This window comes from Astyanax mexicanus, chromosome 5 (genome assembly GCF_023375975.1).
Source record: "Astyanax mexicanus isolate ESR-SI-001 chromosome 5, AstMex3_surface, whole genome shotgun sequence".
In the NCBI taxonomy this organism is placed as follows: domain Eukaryota; kingdom Metazoa; phylum Chordata; class Actinopteri; order Characiformes; family Acestrorhamphidae; genus Astyanax; species Astyanax mexicanus.
The window spans coordinates 21,792,663-21,810,978 of record NC_064412.1 but is presented as its reverse complement, the minus strand read 5'-3'; the positions used below and the strand labels follow the sequence as shown (position 1 = coordinate 21,810,978).

At 38.4% G+C, this 18,316-nt stretch overlaps 1 protein-coding gene across 1 annotated transcript; it reads right to left on the bottom strand.

Annotated features, from left to right (window-relative positions):
* Nucleotides 1–13,111: 13,111 nt before the first annotated feature.
* dmrt2b (doublesex and mab-3 related transcription factor 2b) lies at nt 13,112–17,970 on the bottom strand. The gene is made up of 3 exons (XM_007258379.4): nt 16,829–17,970; nt 15,523–15,619; nt 13,112–14,456 (listed from the first exon to the last, which is right to left on the bottom strand). The coding sequence occupies exons 1-3, from the start codon at nt 17,132–17,134 to the stop codon at nt 13,699–13,701; spliced, it is 1,161 nt and encodes a 386-aa protein (XP_007258441.3). The 5' UTR covers nt 17,135–17,970; the 3' UTR covers nt 13,112–13,698.
* Between the last annotated feature and the right edge of the window lie 346 nt (nt 17,971–18,316).

Here is an 18,316-nt window from a genome sequence, read left to right as displayed (position 1 = left end):
ACCGCAAGGTTGAGTTGCACTGGGCTGATGTTCCGACCACTGAAGGCAGAACGCTGGTGTGTGAAGCCTTTGAAAACAACCTACTATAAAACCCCCCAGTGGATTGCAGCTTGGGTTGTCTAGGTTTTGATAGCCAGGATTTTTCATTTCATCCGTCCTGGGAACACCCTCACCAGCATCAGCCAAGCTTCTTGTAGGTACTTTCCGAAAAAAAAAAGCTTCTTATGACTTTTTTTCTGTTTTGTTTTGATTAATATATTTTTCGAAAAACCTCTGCCTCAAAACTAACCAGGACTGTTTAACATTGATGTCTTAACCTACACTAAAAAGGCTACAGCTTCAGTCATGCTGAGTAGTGACATACTTCTGGTCTGTTTAATTTTTTTTTGTAACAGTTCAGCAAAAAAAAAAAAAAAAAACTAGCGTAAAGCTGAACGCACCAGTGACAAGCAGTAGCCTGCTTTGCACATTGCATCAACAATAAGCCTTTCAGAGCAGGACGCAGTACAGGGGTGGGGGGGTGAGGGTCAGAGTCCAACAAAGTTTGCTAATTTCCTTTCTCCAACACACCTTTTAAAAATGGGAATTAAGTTGAATCAGGTGTGCTTGAGAAGAAGAAAAAACTGTGCAGGAATTCAACCAAATTTAACTACATTTAGAAAAATTTACAGAAACATATATTTTAGTATTATGCAAGAATTTAGCAATAATAATAAAACAATTTTACAGTACATTGGTAATCATGTGTTCTACAACAGTGATGCCTGAACAAAGTGTTCTTTTGAAGTGGCATCCAGGACGTAAACAATTCTAAGGTTTAGATAAAAAGCAACATTTCCAGTGGCATCAATTAAGAACATTTATATAGGGAAATATTTACAGGAATTTTACAAAATGCCTGAGTTACTTGAGTTAGACAAAAACAACATGCAAGCAATTATGCTAATGATTCCACAACTGTACAAGATTTGGTGTCTGTAGCTTGAAATCTGACCTGTTGAGGGGTTTGAATTAGTGATGTTAGTGATATAAAACTGCGGATACCGATACAAATACCGATACTTTTAGTTTATTATTAGTACTATGATTAAGGTTACAAAATGAAGCTGAAACAGACCATACAGCCCTTTGAAGAGTATACACAAGTGCATGTAATGTAATTTCATTCCATAGTAATTTATTTGAAACACTTTTGCGCAAACTCAAAATAGAAAATAGTTTTCTTTCGAATTAAATATTTAATTTTTTATTAAATATTTAAAAAGAAGTTAAATATTAAATATGCTAAATATTAAATACAGGGCTCAAGACAAATGCTAGCTAGGCTAACAAGCTGCGGAATGGAATATGGATCAGGAAAGTGGATCGGACACGCTCGCCCGATATCCGATTCGTTAATTTAAGTCAATATCGGCCCCGGTAACGATATTGTATCAGACCGATCCCATCTCTAGTTTGAATGTGCCTACTATAATCCAATTAATACATTTTTGGAGCTAAAATCATATATTTACAGTATGTTAACTCTGGCTTAAATAAGGGCAAATATTGGCCAATCAGAGAGCCTGTTAACAACTGTTTTTACTCTATCTTTGCATATGTGTCCCATAATCAAACATATGGCATACAATCCCAATACTTAATAGGGCCCCATATTGTATTTGTATGATGACCTAACAGTACAGAGACCCCTGGTTGAAACAATGGCTGCCTACACTGGTTGAATATTTTAGTTGGAGAATGCGCCTGAGCCATCTAGATCACCTAATACCATATGTATCAGACGCTATCTGGTAATCCCTCTGATATATGCGGCTGATCCGCGCTGCTCCACTGCCTGGTTAGAGAGGCTTGCTATATTGGAGAGGCCTGTAACGAGACCTTGATCCCTGCTCAAAGTGCCCCAGCAGCAGATCAGGTGGGCCTTGCCTTCGTTTTTGCCAGCTAAGCCCTCACTACATGTTCAAATCAGGGCCCGAGACTCTCCAGCAGGAATCCCAAATTCAGCCCCTGGCACAGGGCCAGACATTTACAATCCCACTTGGGCTGCAGCCACCAAACAACTCTGGCATTCTTGCATGCGCTCCCTTTTTTTGATTTTAATCTTTCCCTCTTGCGCACACACACGTACTGTACGCACAATCTCTCTCACTCTCGCTTTCTCTTACGATGCCGCTGCTTCTCTCACAAACTGCTCTTTCATATAAAAATACTTTTAAATCAACTGGTTCCAGGCTATTCATCATTTATGTCCAAAATACATTCTGAAGTAATAAAGCCGCAGGTACTCAGGCCTCTCACCATCACATGTCTCTACTGATGCAATGTTTATTAGTTTAAAAGGAAAACAGATCTGTATTTACTGGCAATTTATACTTTTCTCTTACTCATTTGTACACTTTTTTTTTAAACATATGCTAGCAAGTTTACATTGATTACACCAAAGACTAGCTACCTGTCCACAGGCTAATGTTGCCTTGAGTCTAATTATTTTAGGTCGGCTCTGAACCAAGACCCTGACCAGAAAAAAGCAGACAAGAAAAACTTTACATGGATGTGTCACGGTGGCCAAACACACAACAGACACACATGGATACCAAACACACAATTTATTAAATAAAGGGTTAAATTTATAGGGATGGTCAGGGACAGGCAACATACCAGAGTGAGCAGGCAAGGAGGTCAAACACAGGATATCCAATAATAAGTAAAAGGGCAAAGCAAAGGGGTAGTCAAAAATACAAAATAGGTCGGCAACAAGAAAGCTATCAAAATAACAAAGGGTTAGACAAAAAGAGTGGTCATATATACAAAACAGGGTCGATAACCAAAAGACAACAACAAAAGAAAACCAGGGTAGAAGAGTTATGGAAATAGAGTCAATACCATGCAACATGAGATTGAAACATTGGGCTATTTATACTAGGAGAACAGGTGAATGTGCTTAGAAGGCTGGTGAGTCAGAACGCTGAAGCATCACGTGATCAGGCATGTCCAGGAGGTTAGACACAGGTGCATCCTGGGAAGTGAAGTCTTTAGTGACTAGAGTCCGTGGCATGCAGACATACAATGACAGGACTCAACTAACATTCAAATGACATTTAACTAAATGTCAATTAAAAGCAACTGAGCTCTAAGGTGAAAGTAAATAATATATATTTTTAAATGTAACCCTACTCCTAACTAGAATCCGAACTAACCCAAACTCTCATCTTAACATTTTAGGATTAGGATTAGATTTAAAATTTGGGTTAGGGTTGGGTTGTAGGGTTAATTAATCATTGAGGTGTAGGCTTAGGTTCTATAGAGAATCATTTACATGGAACCTACTCGTAAAGAGTATTTAATAGGAATACAGTTGAAAGTAGGTTGAATGTACTGTATGTTATTTGAGCATCTATAATGCATTTATAATTTATCATCCATAGTCATGCTATAGTGATACTAAAATTAGATACAGGGTAGGATATTAATTTAACTGTAATTAAATAATATGTGCAGTTAATTCCAGTTCATTGCTTTTTGGATGACATGGAGAGAGACATTTGTCACTGTGTTACAGCTCAGTGTCTGAAATGCTACACTACGTATTATGATGCAGTATTTGTTATTTCTGTTATGATGTGGCTGTCATGTGTTGTTTGCTAGATTACCATAAGACTCTACGGTAATACTTGCACTGACAGCTCATTTTTTATTCCTCTGTTGAAATCTGACACGGTGTCATAAATGTCACAATGGCATCAAGTCAGTCTTCACCGAGGGATCCGGGCTTTCTGTGTTGCACCTGTCAACAACATGACCACATACAGATTTATATAGTCATCGTATCGGTGTAACAAGATAGACCGTGTGTAAGTGTACGTTCAAAGCGAGTACTTTAGTCTAAAATATCAAACATTTGGCGGCAGCCCAGGGGGTGAAACCCGGTAAAGTTGCAGTGGTCAGAGCTGAGCGCAGTAAACGTCTCTACACCTCTCGGACAGGGAGGGTGAAAGTGAAATCTTTCCTAGCCCAGTTTAGCACACGGCCCTTCCCCAGCAACTCGACCCTCAGTACTTTAGGCTCATTGACCTGACCGAGCCTGAGATGCCTGAGTTTCCATGTCGTTGAGTGTTTTGTTATCCGGCTTCCGCAAATATTAGTCGGAATTGCTTTGACAGATTGCTCCATGCATTGATTTATGTCCTGTTTGGCTGTCTGGAGCAGTTCGGAGTTTGACGTGCGCAGAGCATCTGGTGGCGCAGGTTAATTGAGGGTGATTAAGGTGATTAATAGCTTTGTTTGAAGTAAAAACACAAGACAGAAAGGTTGGTGTTAGAGGCCGAATGTTCCAGAAGGGGACAGGCCATCAGGAGTCTGGGGGAGAGCAGAGAAGGTGAAGGGCCTCAAAGGTGGAGAATGGCCACAGTGAGGAAGGTGCAAATAGCCTGAAGGCCATTGGGTATAGGCGAAAAGCCCCTGGCCTAATACTCACTGGTAATGGAAGCAAGTGCGTGAGTGGCAACGGAAAGGGCAATATTGACATGAGGCTTCATATAAAGAGCCACTGTTAATACTCAACTTGATTATTGTTTTACAGGCATGCTGTAAGTGTCTGTGTCAAAGTTTGATTGCATATGTGCAGTAGAGAGAGATAGAATGAGAAAAAGAGTGACCACTTTTCTCCTACTGCGTAAAACGAATGATTAGTGACTGTGATTATTTTAACCACCAGGGTCATGAATTTCCTAACAATTAGACTTAACCCATCAGCTCAGCCGTATAAAAAAATACACACTGTGTCATTATAGAGTTTTGCTTCACAACTCAAGACTTTTCTGACATCACCATTTTTGTAACCTGTCTAGGCTCTACCCACAAATGTGTACTTTTATAGTAACTGTTGCGCTTTCAGTTTTATAGTAACTGAAGCTAAAGATTAAAGATTGTTGACAAGAAGAAAATCATTCAGTCTAATGAAAACATGCACCTTACAGTAAAGCTTTTGCCAACATACTTCTATAAAATACATTTATAGTGCTCTATTGATATAAAATATTGGTTTTAAATGTATGTGAAATATTTTTTTTAAATGGCAATGGTTTTCTTCTTGCCTGTTGTGGCGTGCCCAACTTATAGTTGTCCTGTGGACAGATTTTCCCATCTGAGCTGTGGATCTTTTCAGCTCCTCCAAAGTGACCATGGGCCTTTTGCTTACGTTTCTGGCCAGTGGTCTCTTTGCTTAATCTTTCAGTTTGGGTGGACCATGGCCATGTCTTGGTAGGTTTGCAGTTCTAGAATACATTTTCCATTTTTGGATGAACAGTGCTCTTTGAGATGCTAAAAGCTTGGGATATGTTTTTAGAACTTAAACCTGCTTTAAACCTTTCCAGAAGTTTAGCACTGACCTGTCTAGTGAGGTCACAATTATCCAAATTAGCAATCAAGCCAATTTATCTAACTTTTTTTTTGAAAGTTGCTACAATTGCCAAGAACCATCTCGTAACAATTCAGTATCACAGCATGGGTGCAAATCTGTGCTCATATAAAATAGATTTCAGCTGTAATGATGATAATGTATATGTAGCTGAAAACTTGTGAATTTGCTGGTATGAAATTTCAGCACTGCATCGTTAAAAGAGATCATTTATCCCAGCACACTGGACTCTATTGATTTCATCACCATTTCATCACCAAGCAAACGGCTGATTCCTGTTTTTATTGATGCTATATATTGTCACAGATATTTGAATGAGCTGCAGTTCTTAATCCACCCTCTGGTCTTGCTTTCGCTCAGAATTCACAGCATGGATTGTCATGTCTGTAATGGTAATCCAGTTAGAATAAATAGCCCTTAAACATGGTGTTGTTCTTGGCCGGGGTGCAGGCTGCACAGCTGGGCTGAATACCAGGTTTCTCTGCTATATCACGCCATCTCACTTCTCTTACATTCTGCCAACTCAACTCAACTCTCTCTTTCCCTCTCTCTTTCCCTCTTACTCTCCTCGCACCCCCCACACATACATTGCTTTTGGCCGAGCAGTTTACACCAATAGCCACATCCTTCTGCTGCTCGAGCTTTTATGCAACTTCATCAATGGAAGTTTATGTGTCAATAACCCCTCTTTTCCTCTTCCGCAGCCTAGCACTGCTGCAATCAATCACTCATAAAAAGGTGCCAATACGTTTGTATGCCACTTTTACGGAGCAGCAACCGCATAACACGCAAGTAGGGGGATTGGCTTTCCAGGACTGTGGGCTTTTATGGCTGTCCAGAGGTTAAGGTTACCCATAGAGGAGATTCAAACCCAGGCAGGCTAAATACCGCACTAATGGTTTCACAGGGTGGGGAACATGGCTATTTTCATCTGTATATCGCTGCCCACTCTATTAAACTCTGCTGGCATTTAGAAACCCTGGCCTTCACCCAGGAGCAGCAGAGATGGGTAAGGGTTGCTGGGGTTATTTAGCACTGTTTGGATAAATGTAAATGGTTCTGCTGTGAAAGGCAATGCAGACGTTCTTTTTATGTACAGGACTGTGCCATTATGGGTCAGTGTGGTGGTTCATAAAGTGCAGTGGGTAACAACAACACCTTTTCTATGGCAGAATATACACTCACATATACACTCTCAGAATAAGCCTTAATAAGCTGAATTTACTTAAATAATTTGCGGAAACTAGTAGTCTTGAAAATTGTAGATAATGTTTTGTGAGAATTTTAAGTTAATTCAACTTCAAAATTTATTATTATAATACCAAAATTGTAAGATACATTAATTATGTTTTTTTATTGTTGTATTGCACAATACTACACAATAATTGTTCTTGTTTTTTCATGGTTAGGTAAATAGAACATATCTGTATTTAGTCTTCTTTTTTATTTAATTTAACTAAACTTTAGATTTGAAATACTAATAAAAAATTGAGATAGAAAAAGGAAATGATAAAGAGTAAACATTATAGCACACAGCCAACACAAAGTGCAGCTCAGCTTGGCTTTATAGTTTCTAACACTGAAGCCAGGTAGTCAATCATTATAAATGTTCTACAAATTTAGTAGCTACAGAAAGTAGCCTGAGGGGAATGACTACACACTGACAGTGTCAGAAACCGGGGAACACACCCAGTATGCAAATACATTGTGCCAGAAGCCTACACTCTAGTAGTTATTATAAGTTTTTTTATAAATTACAACTTAGAAAACCTGTTTTAATGTATTTGTGTCTGCAAATTATCACCTCAAAATAGGTGAGTACTGTTGGAAATATTACATTATACATTAACCATTCATGTTTTTGTTTTGTTTTTTCCGTTCAAAAATATTCATATATTACGACTAGTAGTTTTATAAAACTTAAATAATTAAATGCATTGCACTTAAATGGTTTCACTAGATATAAAATCATGGCTGACAGTGTTAGGGTTCTGATTCCCCAGCTAGCACATCATTCCACACAAATAAAAGTTAATAGGCAAGACTCCTAACTTTACATTCACCTGCCTGTGTAACCTGATACAAATATAAATTGTTCTGGATCAGGGCATCAGCCAACTATAGCAAATCTAAAGCAAAGGCCTACTCATGTGTCATTCAGAAGAAACACCTGAGGAACAGGCCGTGTGCTGGCAGACGCTGTGGTTAGAGTCAGGAAACACAGTGGTTTATGCTTTTGGACCGGGAAAGGTGGATTCTGGGAGCTGGGTGGTAACAGTATAGTCTCACAGCTGCAGCAGTGGGCATAGGTGGGAGTGGAGGGGGACGGAAAGAGAAAGAGCTCCAGCATACTACAGTAGGAAAACTCTGGAAAAGGTACAGAAGGAACTTGATCCATCCTGTTTCATTACTGTTTATTACATTTCTATTCAAAAAACCTGAAAAAAGCCTTGATCACATGTGAATGTGTAGATGTGCTGAGAGATGGGTTCTCAGGTTTATTGGAACTTTTGTTTTGACTGTGAGGAGGAACACGAGCACACTTAACAACAGATCTTTTCTGTTCACGAATGAGATAAAGATGTTTGTGCTGAACAGTTTAATTGCTCAGGACAAGCAATTTAATATAATGTTCCAATTCTGATGAAGAGATATGTCTTCCATGAAGATTGTTTGTGATAATTTTCATAGTAGTTCATATGTAGTTCATATGTTGATATATATGTGCCGTATATACTAATATCCTAAAGTTTGGACTTACCCATTATATTGACAGTTTGTGTAATATTAACAACTTTATGTTTTATATTGTCACACCTGATACAGACACTGTAGTTCCTAACTCTGTCTTTCCCCTTCCTGTCAATGGACATTTGCCTCTCCAGAACTACAATCCCCAGCATGCATCTGACAGATGCATTTGTTCGGACTCAGCCAATCGCTGCACTTTCTCACGCTCATAATCCCCAGGGTTCTAGAATTGTTTTTAGCTGTTACTACTTTGTATATGCAAATAAACCTGTTTGTTTGTATTATTTTTGCGAAGTATTGTGACATACCAAGCACTCTCTTGTATTTCTATTGTATTGCCATGTATTGATACTTTTTTCTCAAGTTTTGCTTTGATTATCGGCTAGCTCTTTTGCTCCATTTATACTGTGTTTTCTGTTTTTTTGCTCTGTATTTCTGGCTCAGGTTTTATCTTTTGTTTAGCATTTTTGGCTCCTATGTATCAGTTTATTCTTTCACTGGTTTTCACCATTGATTGTATTACGACTACGCTTTTGTTTTTTGCCTTTAGAATTAAAGCCTTTACTACTTTTTACCGCAAGCATCTGAGTTCAGTCTCGTTACATATATACAGTAACAATGTAGAATGAACTATTATAAATGTAATGGATATAGTTAGATATCCCACGTCTGCTCCTTCATTCTGACTGATTGCAATTCATGTTAGCATGTGTAGCATGAGTGCGTTAGCCAGCATAAACCAGAACACTTTAGCTAACATTGCTAACCTAGCTAGCTCGCTAGCTCAGGTACCCTCTGCCCTGTTATCACAGCTGCACATAGACCACTGATATGAGTGCGAAAACATTTTTTTTAAATTTATTAAAATGCCCGTCCCTACTAAGCTAACATAGTGGTTGTGATAAATGACCTCGCTAAGGTAGCTTAACAGCTAATCTGTTCAGGGGAAAAGTAGCCAGCTCGCCTTGTGTCTTATAGTCTTTCTGAGCTCAAATTCTTCTCCATCTGTCGAATTCAATGCCAATATTTACTCTTGGTTTATTAGGTCTTTGGTCATTGTGCTTTTCTGACATATGCCAAGGCTTTTTAAGGCTGTGTAACAGCTAAGATTTCAGCCTAACCAGCTTGCTTGCTAGCTCCCATGACTGTAGTTCTGCTGTTTCGTTTTTTAAACCTGAGAGGACACACCCACACAGATTCCCATGACATACAACACAGATCTAGTTGGAAAATACTGTCTTTAGCTCTTTAAGCAAGAGCTGACAGTGCTTGAACTTTGCCTGTTTATTTAATATCAAATGACACATCTTTTTTTATTTTAGCATTTACTCCTAAAAATATATAGTCCTTATAGGTCTTTTAAATGTAAACTGCTCTGGATAAAAGTAACGACAAGCTTAGCACAAATACCAAGCTCACCCTCAAAACATCATACAATAAAATCCAGCTAATTTAAAGAGCAAGCCATGTACATTAAATATTTCCAGCTTATAGGTCTATAAATTAATGTATCCTTTTTTTATTTAACTAAAATCATCCAGATTATTAACAATTTGTGCGTCACAATCATAATAGTTCTCCACCCTTTATTTAATATACATTTATTCTAGGCAATGACACAGACTATTTTTTTACTGGGTGCAGCAGGTGAGGGGCAAAAGGCCAGCCCACACACACACACACACAGAAAAAGACACCCCCACTTGGGGAATGGGGGGCTGTGAAACCTTAGAGCTGCTTTTGGGGGGATGGAGGACTGCTCGCCAAGCGCAGGGAGTCAAACCCAACAAATTCTGCTTGAGTAGGGAGCTGGCAGGGGGATCAAAGCAGCCCCCATGGGCCCTGATACCAAACGTTGCTGATATCCTGTCAGGAGAGAGCAGACACTGATATCTAGATTACATAAACAAGTTGGGGTGACTTCACGCTATGAGAGCAGACGGAGAGGAAAAATCAATCCGCAGAATATGGGGTTCAGGGGCTCTACCTTGCAATAACATTTCTTCTCTCGTGTACCCTGTGCAGTGCGCGAGGGTGGTTGGCTTAGCAAAGTCTCAAATGTGGTGAGCCCCTAGTGTTAAGAAATGTGACTGAAATGGAAATAAGGAGGAAAGAGTAGTCGCAAAGTTGATGCTTTAGCAACAAAAAATGGGACGAAAACTAGGACCTGCTGACGAGGGACAAAATTAACAATGTGGTTAAGCCTCCTGCCTGCCCTGCTATAGACCACCACAACATTTCTGATTCTGTGCAGCCCACCACATCATTTTTAGAAGATCAATCAAGATAAACTGGAACATATATCTTTTTAATGCAGGAATATTTTGGATTTATTTGTTCCTCATTACCTTGCTTTTGGAGCACATCTCTATCAAACACAAACAGGGTGATGACTTTTTAATAACATTTAGATAAAAAAAAAAAAAACACAGACAACAAAAATGAATGAACACAACTAAAAAAAATAGTGTTTAGTTCAAGATTATGGGATTATTTAACACCCATTGCCTACAGTACCGTCCTCCCAGTCAAAAGTTTGTACACATGTTTTTAATCAATGTTTTTTTATTTCTTCTTTTTTCTCATTATAAATTAATACTGAAGTCATCTACACTATGAAGGAATACAAAAGGAATCACGTAGTAACCTAAAAGTGTTAAACAAACCAAAATACTCTGTGAAGCATTTATGTGGCTCTTATCTGGGGAGCTGTTAACTTGCTGTTTCTGAGGCTGGTAACTCTAGTTAACTTATCGTGTGCAACAGAAGTAACTCTTGGTCTTACTTTCCTGGAGTGCCCTGATGAGGGCCAGTTTCATCATAATATTTTAATGGTCTTTTCAAATTACTTGTTTTTTTTTTTGTTTTTTTTTAATGACTGACCTTAATTTCTTAAAATATTGTTTTATTTACTTAGTCGAGTAGTTCTTGCCGTAATATGGATTAAAACATTACTCAAATAGGTCTATTTACTCTATACCCACTCTACCTCTTCACAACTTTACAACTGATGCTCTCAAACACATTACGAGGGAAGCCATTCCTGGTGACTCTACCTCATAAAGCCTAAAAATAGCTGAAAACTTGGAAGAATCTAAAATATATTCTGCTATCTTTAACATATTATATAATATATTAAATATATAATATATAACATTTTTGTTTAGTAAATAAGTCCATATGTTTTCTTTATAGTTTCAATGACTTTACTATTAATTTACAATGCAGAAAACACTAAATTTAAGGCATGTCCAAACTTTTGACTGGTACTGTACCCAAAAAATAATGCGACTTTGAGGCATAAATAAAGCTCAGTCTGTTGTTATATCAGGAGGCTAACTTCTGGATGCAATTTCTTTACTGTGAAATGCAATGCACAAAAATAAAAAAACAAAATTGTCTTTTATACCTGTGGCATTTTTAAGATTATTTTAAAGACAATTTAAGATTAAGATTAAGAAATTAAGGTCTATTTTTAAACAAATACAATACTTTTGATATATTCATGTATATATAAGTCCTTTATGTAACAGAGGCAAAAAGCCTTAAATTAGCTGAGGGTTTAGTTGTGTCATTCAGTGGAAGGTGTATGTCAATACATAGCGCACTATAAAATGCAGCGCTCGTATTTCTCTGATCTGCATGAGTGTCAAGTGTTACGTTCATTCTGAAAGAGCGTCAGAGGCGCTGGAAATGTTCGTCCTTGCTCTCCCGTGGGAACGATTAAGGTTCTTCTGAAAGCCTCCAGATGTGGAGCCCCTATCTGCTTTCCCAGATGCTCTGAGATACAGACAGACAAAGAAGAGGCCATGGTGCTATCAACCATGTTGACGCCACACGGTCCAGAGATGTCAAAACTATCTAGCTGCTCTATCAGGGAAATTATAATGAAGGAAAAAAAGAAAGGAGGAGAAAAGAGGAAGGATACAGATCAGCTGCAGGTTAAACAAACTAGCCAAGGCTCTGGAACAAAGCCAGGTTGAAGAATAAAGAACAATGTTGCTACAGCAACCTTATCAGATGCCCATGCGCAGTGATATCACCACTCTCACAACAAGGTGACTTACGGTACAATACCTGTGTATGCACTATTGGTAACACTTTATTTTTGGAATATTGTATTGGATACATTCTTAAGGTCTGAAGCCTGAATTTGACAACTTATTTAGTATAAATAATGATTATTTTACATTTATCATTACATAACTAGAGGCCTGTCATGTGAAAATAACTAATAATTATAAATTGGGAAGAAAAAAAACATTCTCTGAGTCAATGGCTATAGGAAATGTCTAATTGAGGTTATTTGTATATATATATGTGTAAAAATAATAGAACAAATTAACAAAGTTAATAAAGTAATGCTGAGTCAATATTAATGCCTTAATTATTTCGCCCATAATGATATGTTTTTTAAAGACCTTGTTAAGCTGTAAATATTGATTGACTAGAAGCTACAGCAACTCAATGTCAAACACAACATCCAAACTGGGCAGATGTTAATTTAACCTTTTTTTTAGCATTTTTAAAAAATGCTAAAAACGTACAATCCTTAAGCAATGCCCTTAACCCTCACTACAGTGCAGCTTCCCATATATCCTTCCAGATATGTATGGTCACTGTATTATAGTGTGTTTTGTCACTTGTGTGTATGTGTGCGTGTTTAAAGGTGAATGCCACATTGGAACTCTGTCCAACACAAATAGCAAATGTTGTCGCTCTTTAATCAAAAACATGTATCTCTAAAACAGCAACATTACATTACCTTACAGACTACTCTAACAACAGTGTCTGCCAATAAATAATAATAAATAAAAACAAAGGAAATAAATCGCTTAACCTGCAAATTTTATGCCTATTTTATTTTTATTTGTTCATATATAAATATATATATATATGCACTTTTGTCATGTATAAAGCCAAAAATCTATTGCTTTCCTAAAAGAATTGCACACACATTCATATACAGTATGATGCAAAAATAAATGTAGCTATTTCTTCTTCATGTCTTATTCTCTGTGTTATGCTAAGCTGCTTCCCATTGCAGGGCTCTTCTTTTATAAGGTTCTTTGAAAAAATAGAACAGCCTTTAAAAGACTAAGCCTGCTGCGTAAATGTAGTCTGGGTGTGTCTGGGTGGTAAATATTACAATGCATAGTAAAATAACAGTAACAAAAACAGCCAATTAAACTTACATATATAAGTATTTATACGATACTGTCTATAAATATATATTTATACAGACAAGCAACACTGTTAGTGTACACAGCACATATTTAATTAGAAAACACTTGGGCATACATGTTAAAAAGGCTTTTGTATGAATACAAGATAAAAAGGTGTATAGTAAAAAAATAAATAAAACTACAAAAATATTTCATTTGAAATGCCAGACAATTAGAATTATAAACACCAAAAAGGATGTTAACATACAGTCAAAAGATATTTTGTTTTAAAATAATATACATTCTTCTATTGCATAGCATGAGAAACATGCAAAAAGTGAATTCTATAGAGAAGCTCTTTTATCATCTCATCAGCAATGCCTCTACAGAAAAGGGTAAAGGCCGTGCATTGGAATTTTTAATGGGGTTTCTTTCAGCGGCCCAGTCTTTGTGTGTGAGCTTTTCGAGCCCTGGTGCCCTGCAGTGTTTATCTGGCAGCTCAGCCTGTGACAGCACCTTTGCCTCAATCAGAGAAAGGGCACCATCTCGCTTTGACGTGATATCCAATCTGTCAGCAGAAACACTTTTTGGCACGGCGCTAGACGAGTCAGCAGTGCCATTTTCTAGCATGCTCCTTTCTGTGTTGACACCTGAGTTTTCACTGCAATAATAGTGAGAGCTTTGAAATGAGGGCAGTGGAAAGGATTCCAGGCATGAGTCCCTGTCACTGCAAAGTTCCCAGCTTTTGGTTGCTGTACGAAGAACACAGCTTTGTGTAAGGACGTCCCTGTGACACTGCTCTACACTCTTGGATTTGAACTCCTGTGTGTGGCAGTGGAGATCACACTCAAACAGCAGAGGCCTGGATTTGTAAATGGGCACGAGGCTGGCTGGGCTGGGGTCAGACAGTGGGCAGAAGCATGGCGATGGAGCAGGAGATACGGTGGCCTGAAGGAAGACGAGTTCAGGAAGCTCCTCCATCTCTCTCTGTCTCAGCTCTCGCTCCAGCATCACATTCTCGAGCTCTTTATCAGCAAAAGCTCTCCTCTTCCTCATCCTTACACTCAGTGGAGGATAGTGAAGTCTCTTTGGCCAGTCCTCCAGCACTGGAGGTGTGTAGCCTAGAAGCATAAAGAAAGCATTAAAAAGTCTTAATTGATGTTTATATTCTCTATTTACATTTTTTTTAAAGCACAACATTGTGAAAAGTATATTAATACCAAACAGGCAACTTAAATACAACTTAAAGATTAAGGACATCATATATCAATGACATTGTTTTATTCCAAACTCATGCTGAACCACTTCTTTTGGTCTATTCGTCATGAACCTCTGACAAAGTTTATTGAACAACTGTCAACATGTCAAAAGTGAAAAGGGCAACACACAAACTGTCCTTTGCCCTGTGCCAAAATTTCTTGATGAATAGACCAAAAGAAATTCTCCAAAGTGACTTGAAGTGAACTCTTTTTACACTGACTTCCATTGAGAGTTAAGAAGGTTTTCTTGTTTTTCTGCAAAGTTGCTCTTTTGTAGATACTAGTCTTTCATTGGACACCAGCGATAAACACAGTCGTTGTCAGTTATTTACTGTCAAGTTCAAATAATGTAATGTTTAAACCTGTTTAAAAAAATGCAATTTTGTTTAAAATACCAGTTATCAGAGCTTGCGCAGTGGTATAAACAGTATAAACAGTAAATATCAGAATATCAAAATTCAACAAATGTTTCTTTTTAATCTTTTCATATTAAAAGACGAAACCAAGGTGTTGTAACATTATGAAGTAAATAAAATCCAACAATACAATCAGCAGTCTAATGAACGCAAAGCAATAAACCATTACCACTGCCATTACCCATAATAAAATCCTCTCCTGTAGAATACAGAATCGGACTAACAAAGACATTACGAATCGAAATTGGAGGACGAACAGCAGTGCAGGAACTTTAATGTCAACGCCGAATGAAGCACATCAGGGACCTTCAGTCTCTGAAGCACTCGCATCAGTCCACGCTGCTGTAATTCCTACCTTCATTTGCATAATTTTAATTACCTTAAATAAACACAAACAGCTCTGTTATGGGCAAAGGGATCTGTAGCATAATGGCTGAACTAATCCACCGTCTCCTGATGTCGCCTGGGAGGCTCTGGATGTGTTAATGAGATGTGTGTTCATTAAGGCTTACCCTCCAGAATGCTCTTTGCCAGGAGACTGGGTGCCCTGCTGTAGCACTGGTATGCTGAGCGTCTGAGAAAAGAAGCGCTCCTCTGGCTTTTCTTACCCTGTGGAAGAAAGTAAACAATTCTGGATTATCTGTGTGACTATTCTGATATGTTTGTTACAGTCTTACAGAGTGTGTGAAGTTCAACATAAAGCAACCAAAACTAGTAAATAATCCTGATGACCTACATTTTAAATACTTAATAGTATAGTATAATCATTATTTATTTTTTGCATTTCAGAAAGTACATAAATGCAAATATTTTCCTACAATGTTTAATTTTTAGAATTTCACATATATGCACATTTAATGTAACTGTTTTGTCATATCAAGAAACTTTAGATTTCAAGTTTAAGTTTAAAATTGAAACCCAATTCTGATTATTTCACTTTGAACTCTTTTTAAAGATATAATACAGAGTTGCACAAATCTGCATAACTCATGCATGCACCCCTAATTGACATTTTCACTAGATTGTAACAGAAGTCACTGATCCAACATTTCATGATACTAATAATGCACTTTATATACTGGACAGATATAATCTGTCTCTAGTCAATATTAATTGGGAAATTAAAAGATTGTGAATTTTCATTTTGCTACAAACAGCAAAACTTGATGACCCACATGGCCCTAAAATAATATGACAATATTATTCCTTCAGGCCACTGTATCACTGTTAACTTTGTATCAACTCTTTAAACTCTGGTAAACTGTGTTTACACTCTGTTAAACTCTTTAAAACTATGTTAAGCTGTGTTTACAATCTGTTAAACTCTGTAACCTCTGTTAAACAGTGTTTACACTGTTAAACAGTAAACTCTGATAACTTGTAAATCCTCTCTGTTTTAACTTGTAAATCCTGTTAACTGTGTATACACTGTTAAACTGTGTTTGAATGTGTTAAACTGTGTTTACACTCTGTTAAACTCTGTAATCCCTGTTGAATTGTGTATACATTGTTAAACTGTTTAAACTTTTCAACTCTGTAAGCTGTGTTATACCGAGTTTAAACTGTGTTTAAATTGTGTTTCAAAAGTGTTTCAACACATTTTACATATTTACTCTCTGTTACACTGTGTTTAAACTCTGCAAACCCTGTTAAACTGTGTTTAAACCGGTTAAACTGTGCTTACACTCTGTTGAACTGTGTTTAAACTCTGTAAACCCCGTTAAACTGTGTTTTGTGAGGGGTTATAAGTGCGTCCCTTTAAAATAAAAGTTAGTGGCTAAGTTGGTACTGAGGATCGCGCCTGCGCAGTGAGCTCACCTCGGCCGCCTGCTGCCTCCTGAGGGCCACCTGCGCGGCCATCACGCGTTGCCTCTCCACCACCAGAGCGCAGTTGGCACAGCGGCAGTCCCGCCACCGGCACAGCCGCTTGTGGCCCTTGAGGCGAGACACGACGCCGTGGTTCCGGCAGCGCGCGCACTTCGGGCTCCGGCTCGGCCTGCGCTTCACCTCCACGGTCTCCACGTCTATCTCCTCCTCCTCCTGCTCCACCTCCTCATCTTCACCTCCGTCCTGCCTGCGGTTCAGCAGCTGCGCCCGCAGGTCTGCCTCCACTTCAGCGCTCATCTGTAGAACAGCGGAGCGGCTGCTGCTGCTGGGGGCTTTGGTGTGGCTGTTAACTAAGTTTATACGGAGTTAACGCAGATAAAGCTCCTAATTTCCGGCATTACTGAACTTTACAGCCTCAAATTAAACCATACACAGGAATGAAACACAGCTCTGTCTTTCACCTGCCTGGAGCTCACCTGCAGGACTCTAAAGCCTCTCCAGGTGAGAGTTGGCTGCCTATAAGAGTTTGAGCTCATTTTGCTCCTCGGCTCCGTTTTTAACCAGCAGCAGTGACTCTCAGCGTCACGCAGGTTTTGGGGAGTATCTGGGCGCCTAAGCCCCGCCCATGCGCTCGTGTTAACGCTGATTGGTTAAAACCCTGAAGGAAAAAAGGCGCCAACGCCTGGGCTCATGCCTGTGCCTCAGTAAACACAGGATGATGGATGTCTGTTTTCCACTCAAAACAAAGAAAAAAAATCAACTGGGATATGTCGCCTCGCTTTGCCAAACATTCACACAAAGCAATCCAGACTGTTCTCATACAGAGTTCCCCAATGGTGGAAACAAACTACCTTCCACTACCAGATCAGGAGAATCTCTCGCTATCTTTAAGAAACTCCTGAAGACAGAGCTCTTCAAAGAGCACTTACTCTCTTAACACCTCTAACACACTAACTACTTCTAACCTCATTTCCTTCTTCCCCTCCTTCACTCCTCTATCCTATTATTCCCCTTTGACCTCCTTTTATCCCTATCCAAAGATGTTTTACCTTTAAACTTATTTTACATTGTACTTGACTATTGTAAGTCGCTTTGGACAAAAGCGTCTGCCAAATGTAATGTAATGTAATGTAAAATATTAAGGGGGAAAACACTGACTAAAGCCCTATCTGGACGGGATTTGTTTCTCAAGGGGTCCTGGGGTATTTTTTTTTTTTATGGGGGCTCCTCTGTTATTTTATTCCCATCCGGAACAACCATTTATGTATGTTTCTCAGACGTCCTCTGAGAAAATGACACGCTGAATTACTTACTGTTTTTTGTCACCTCGAGTTTTGTCACCTTTACGTTTAATAAATAGCTAATTGTCCATGGAGATCCATGTATACAAAACAGTGAGTGCTAATGGAGGAGCTACTGAACGCAATGTCATGTGACCTAGAAAACCAAAAAACTCACGGGTCCTCCTGTTTTTTCAGT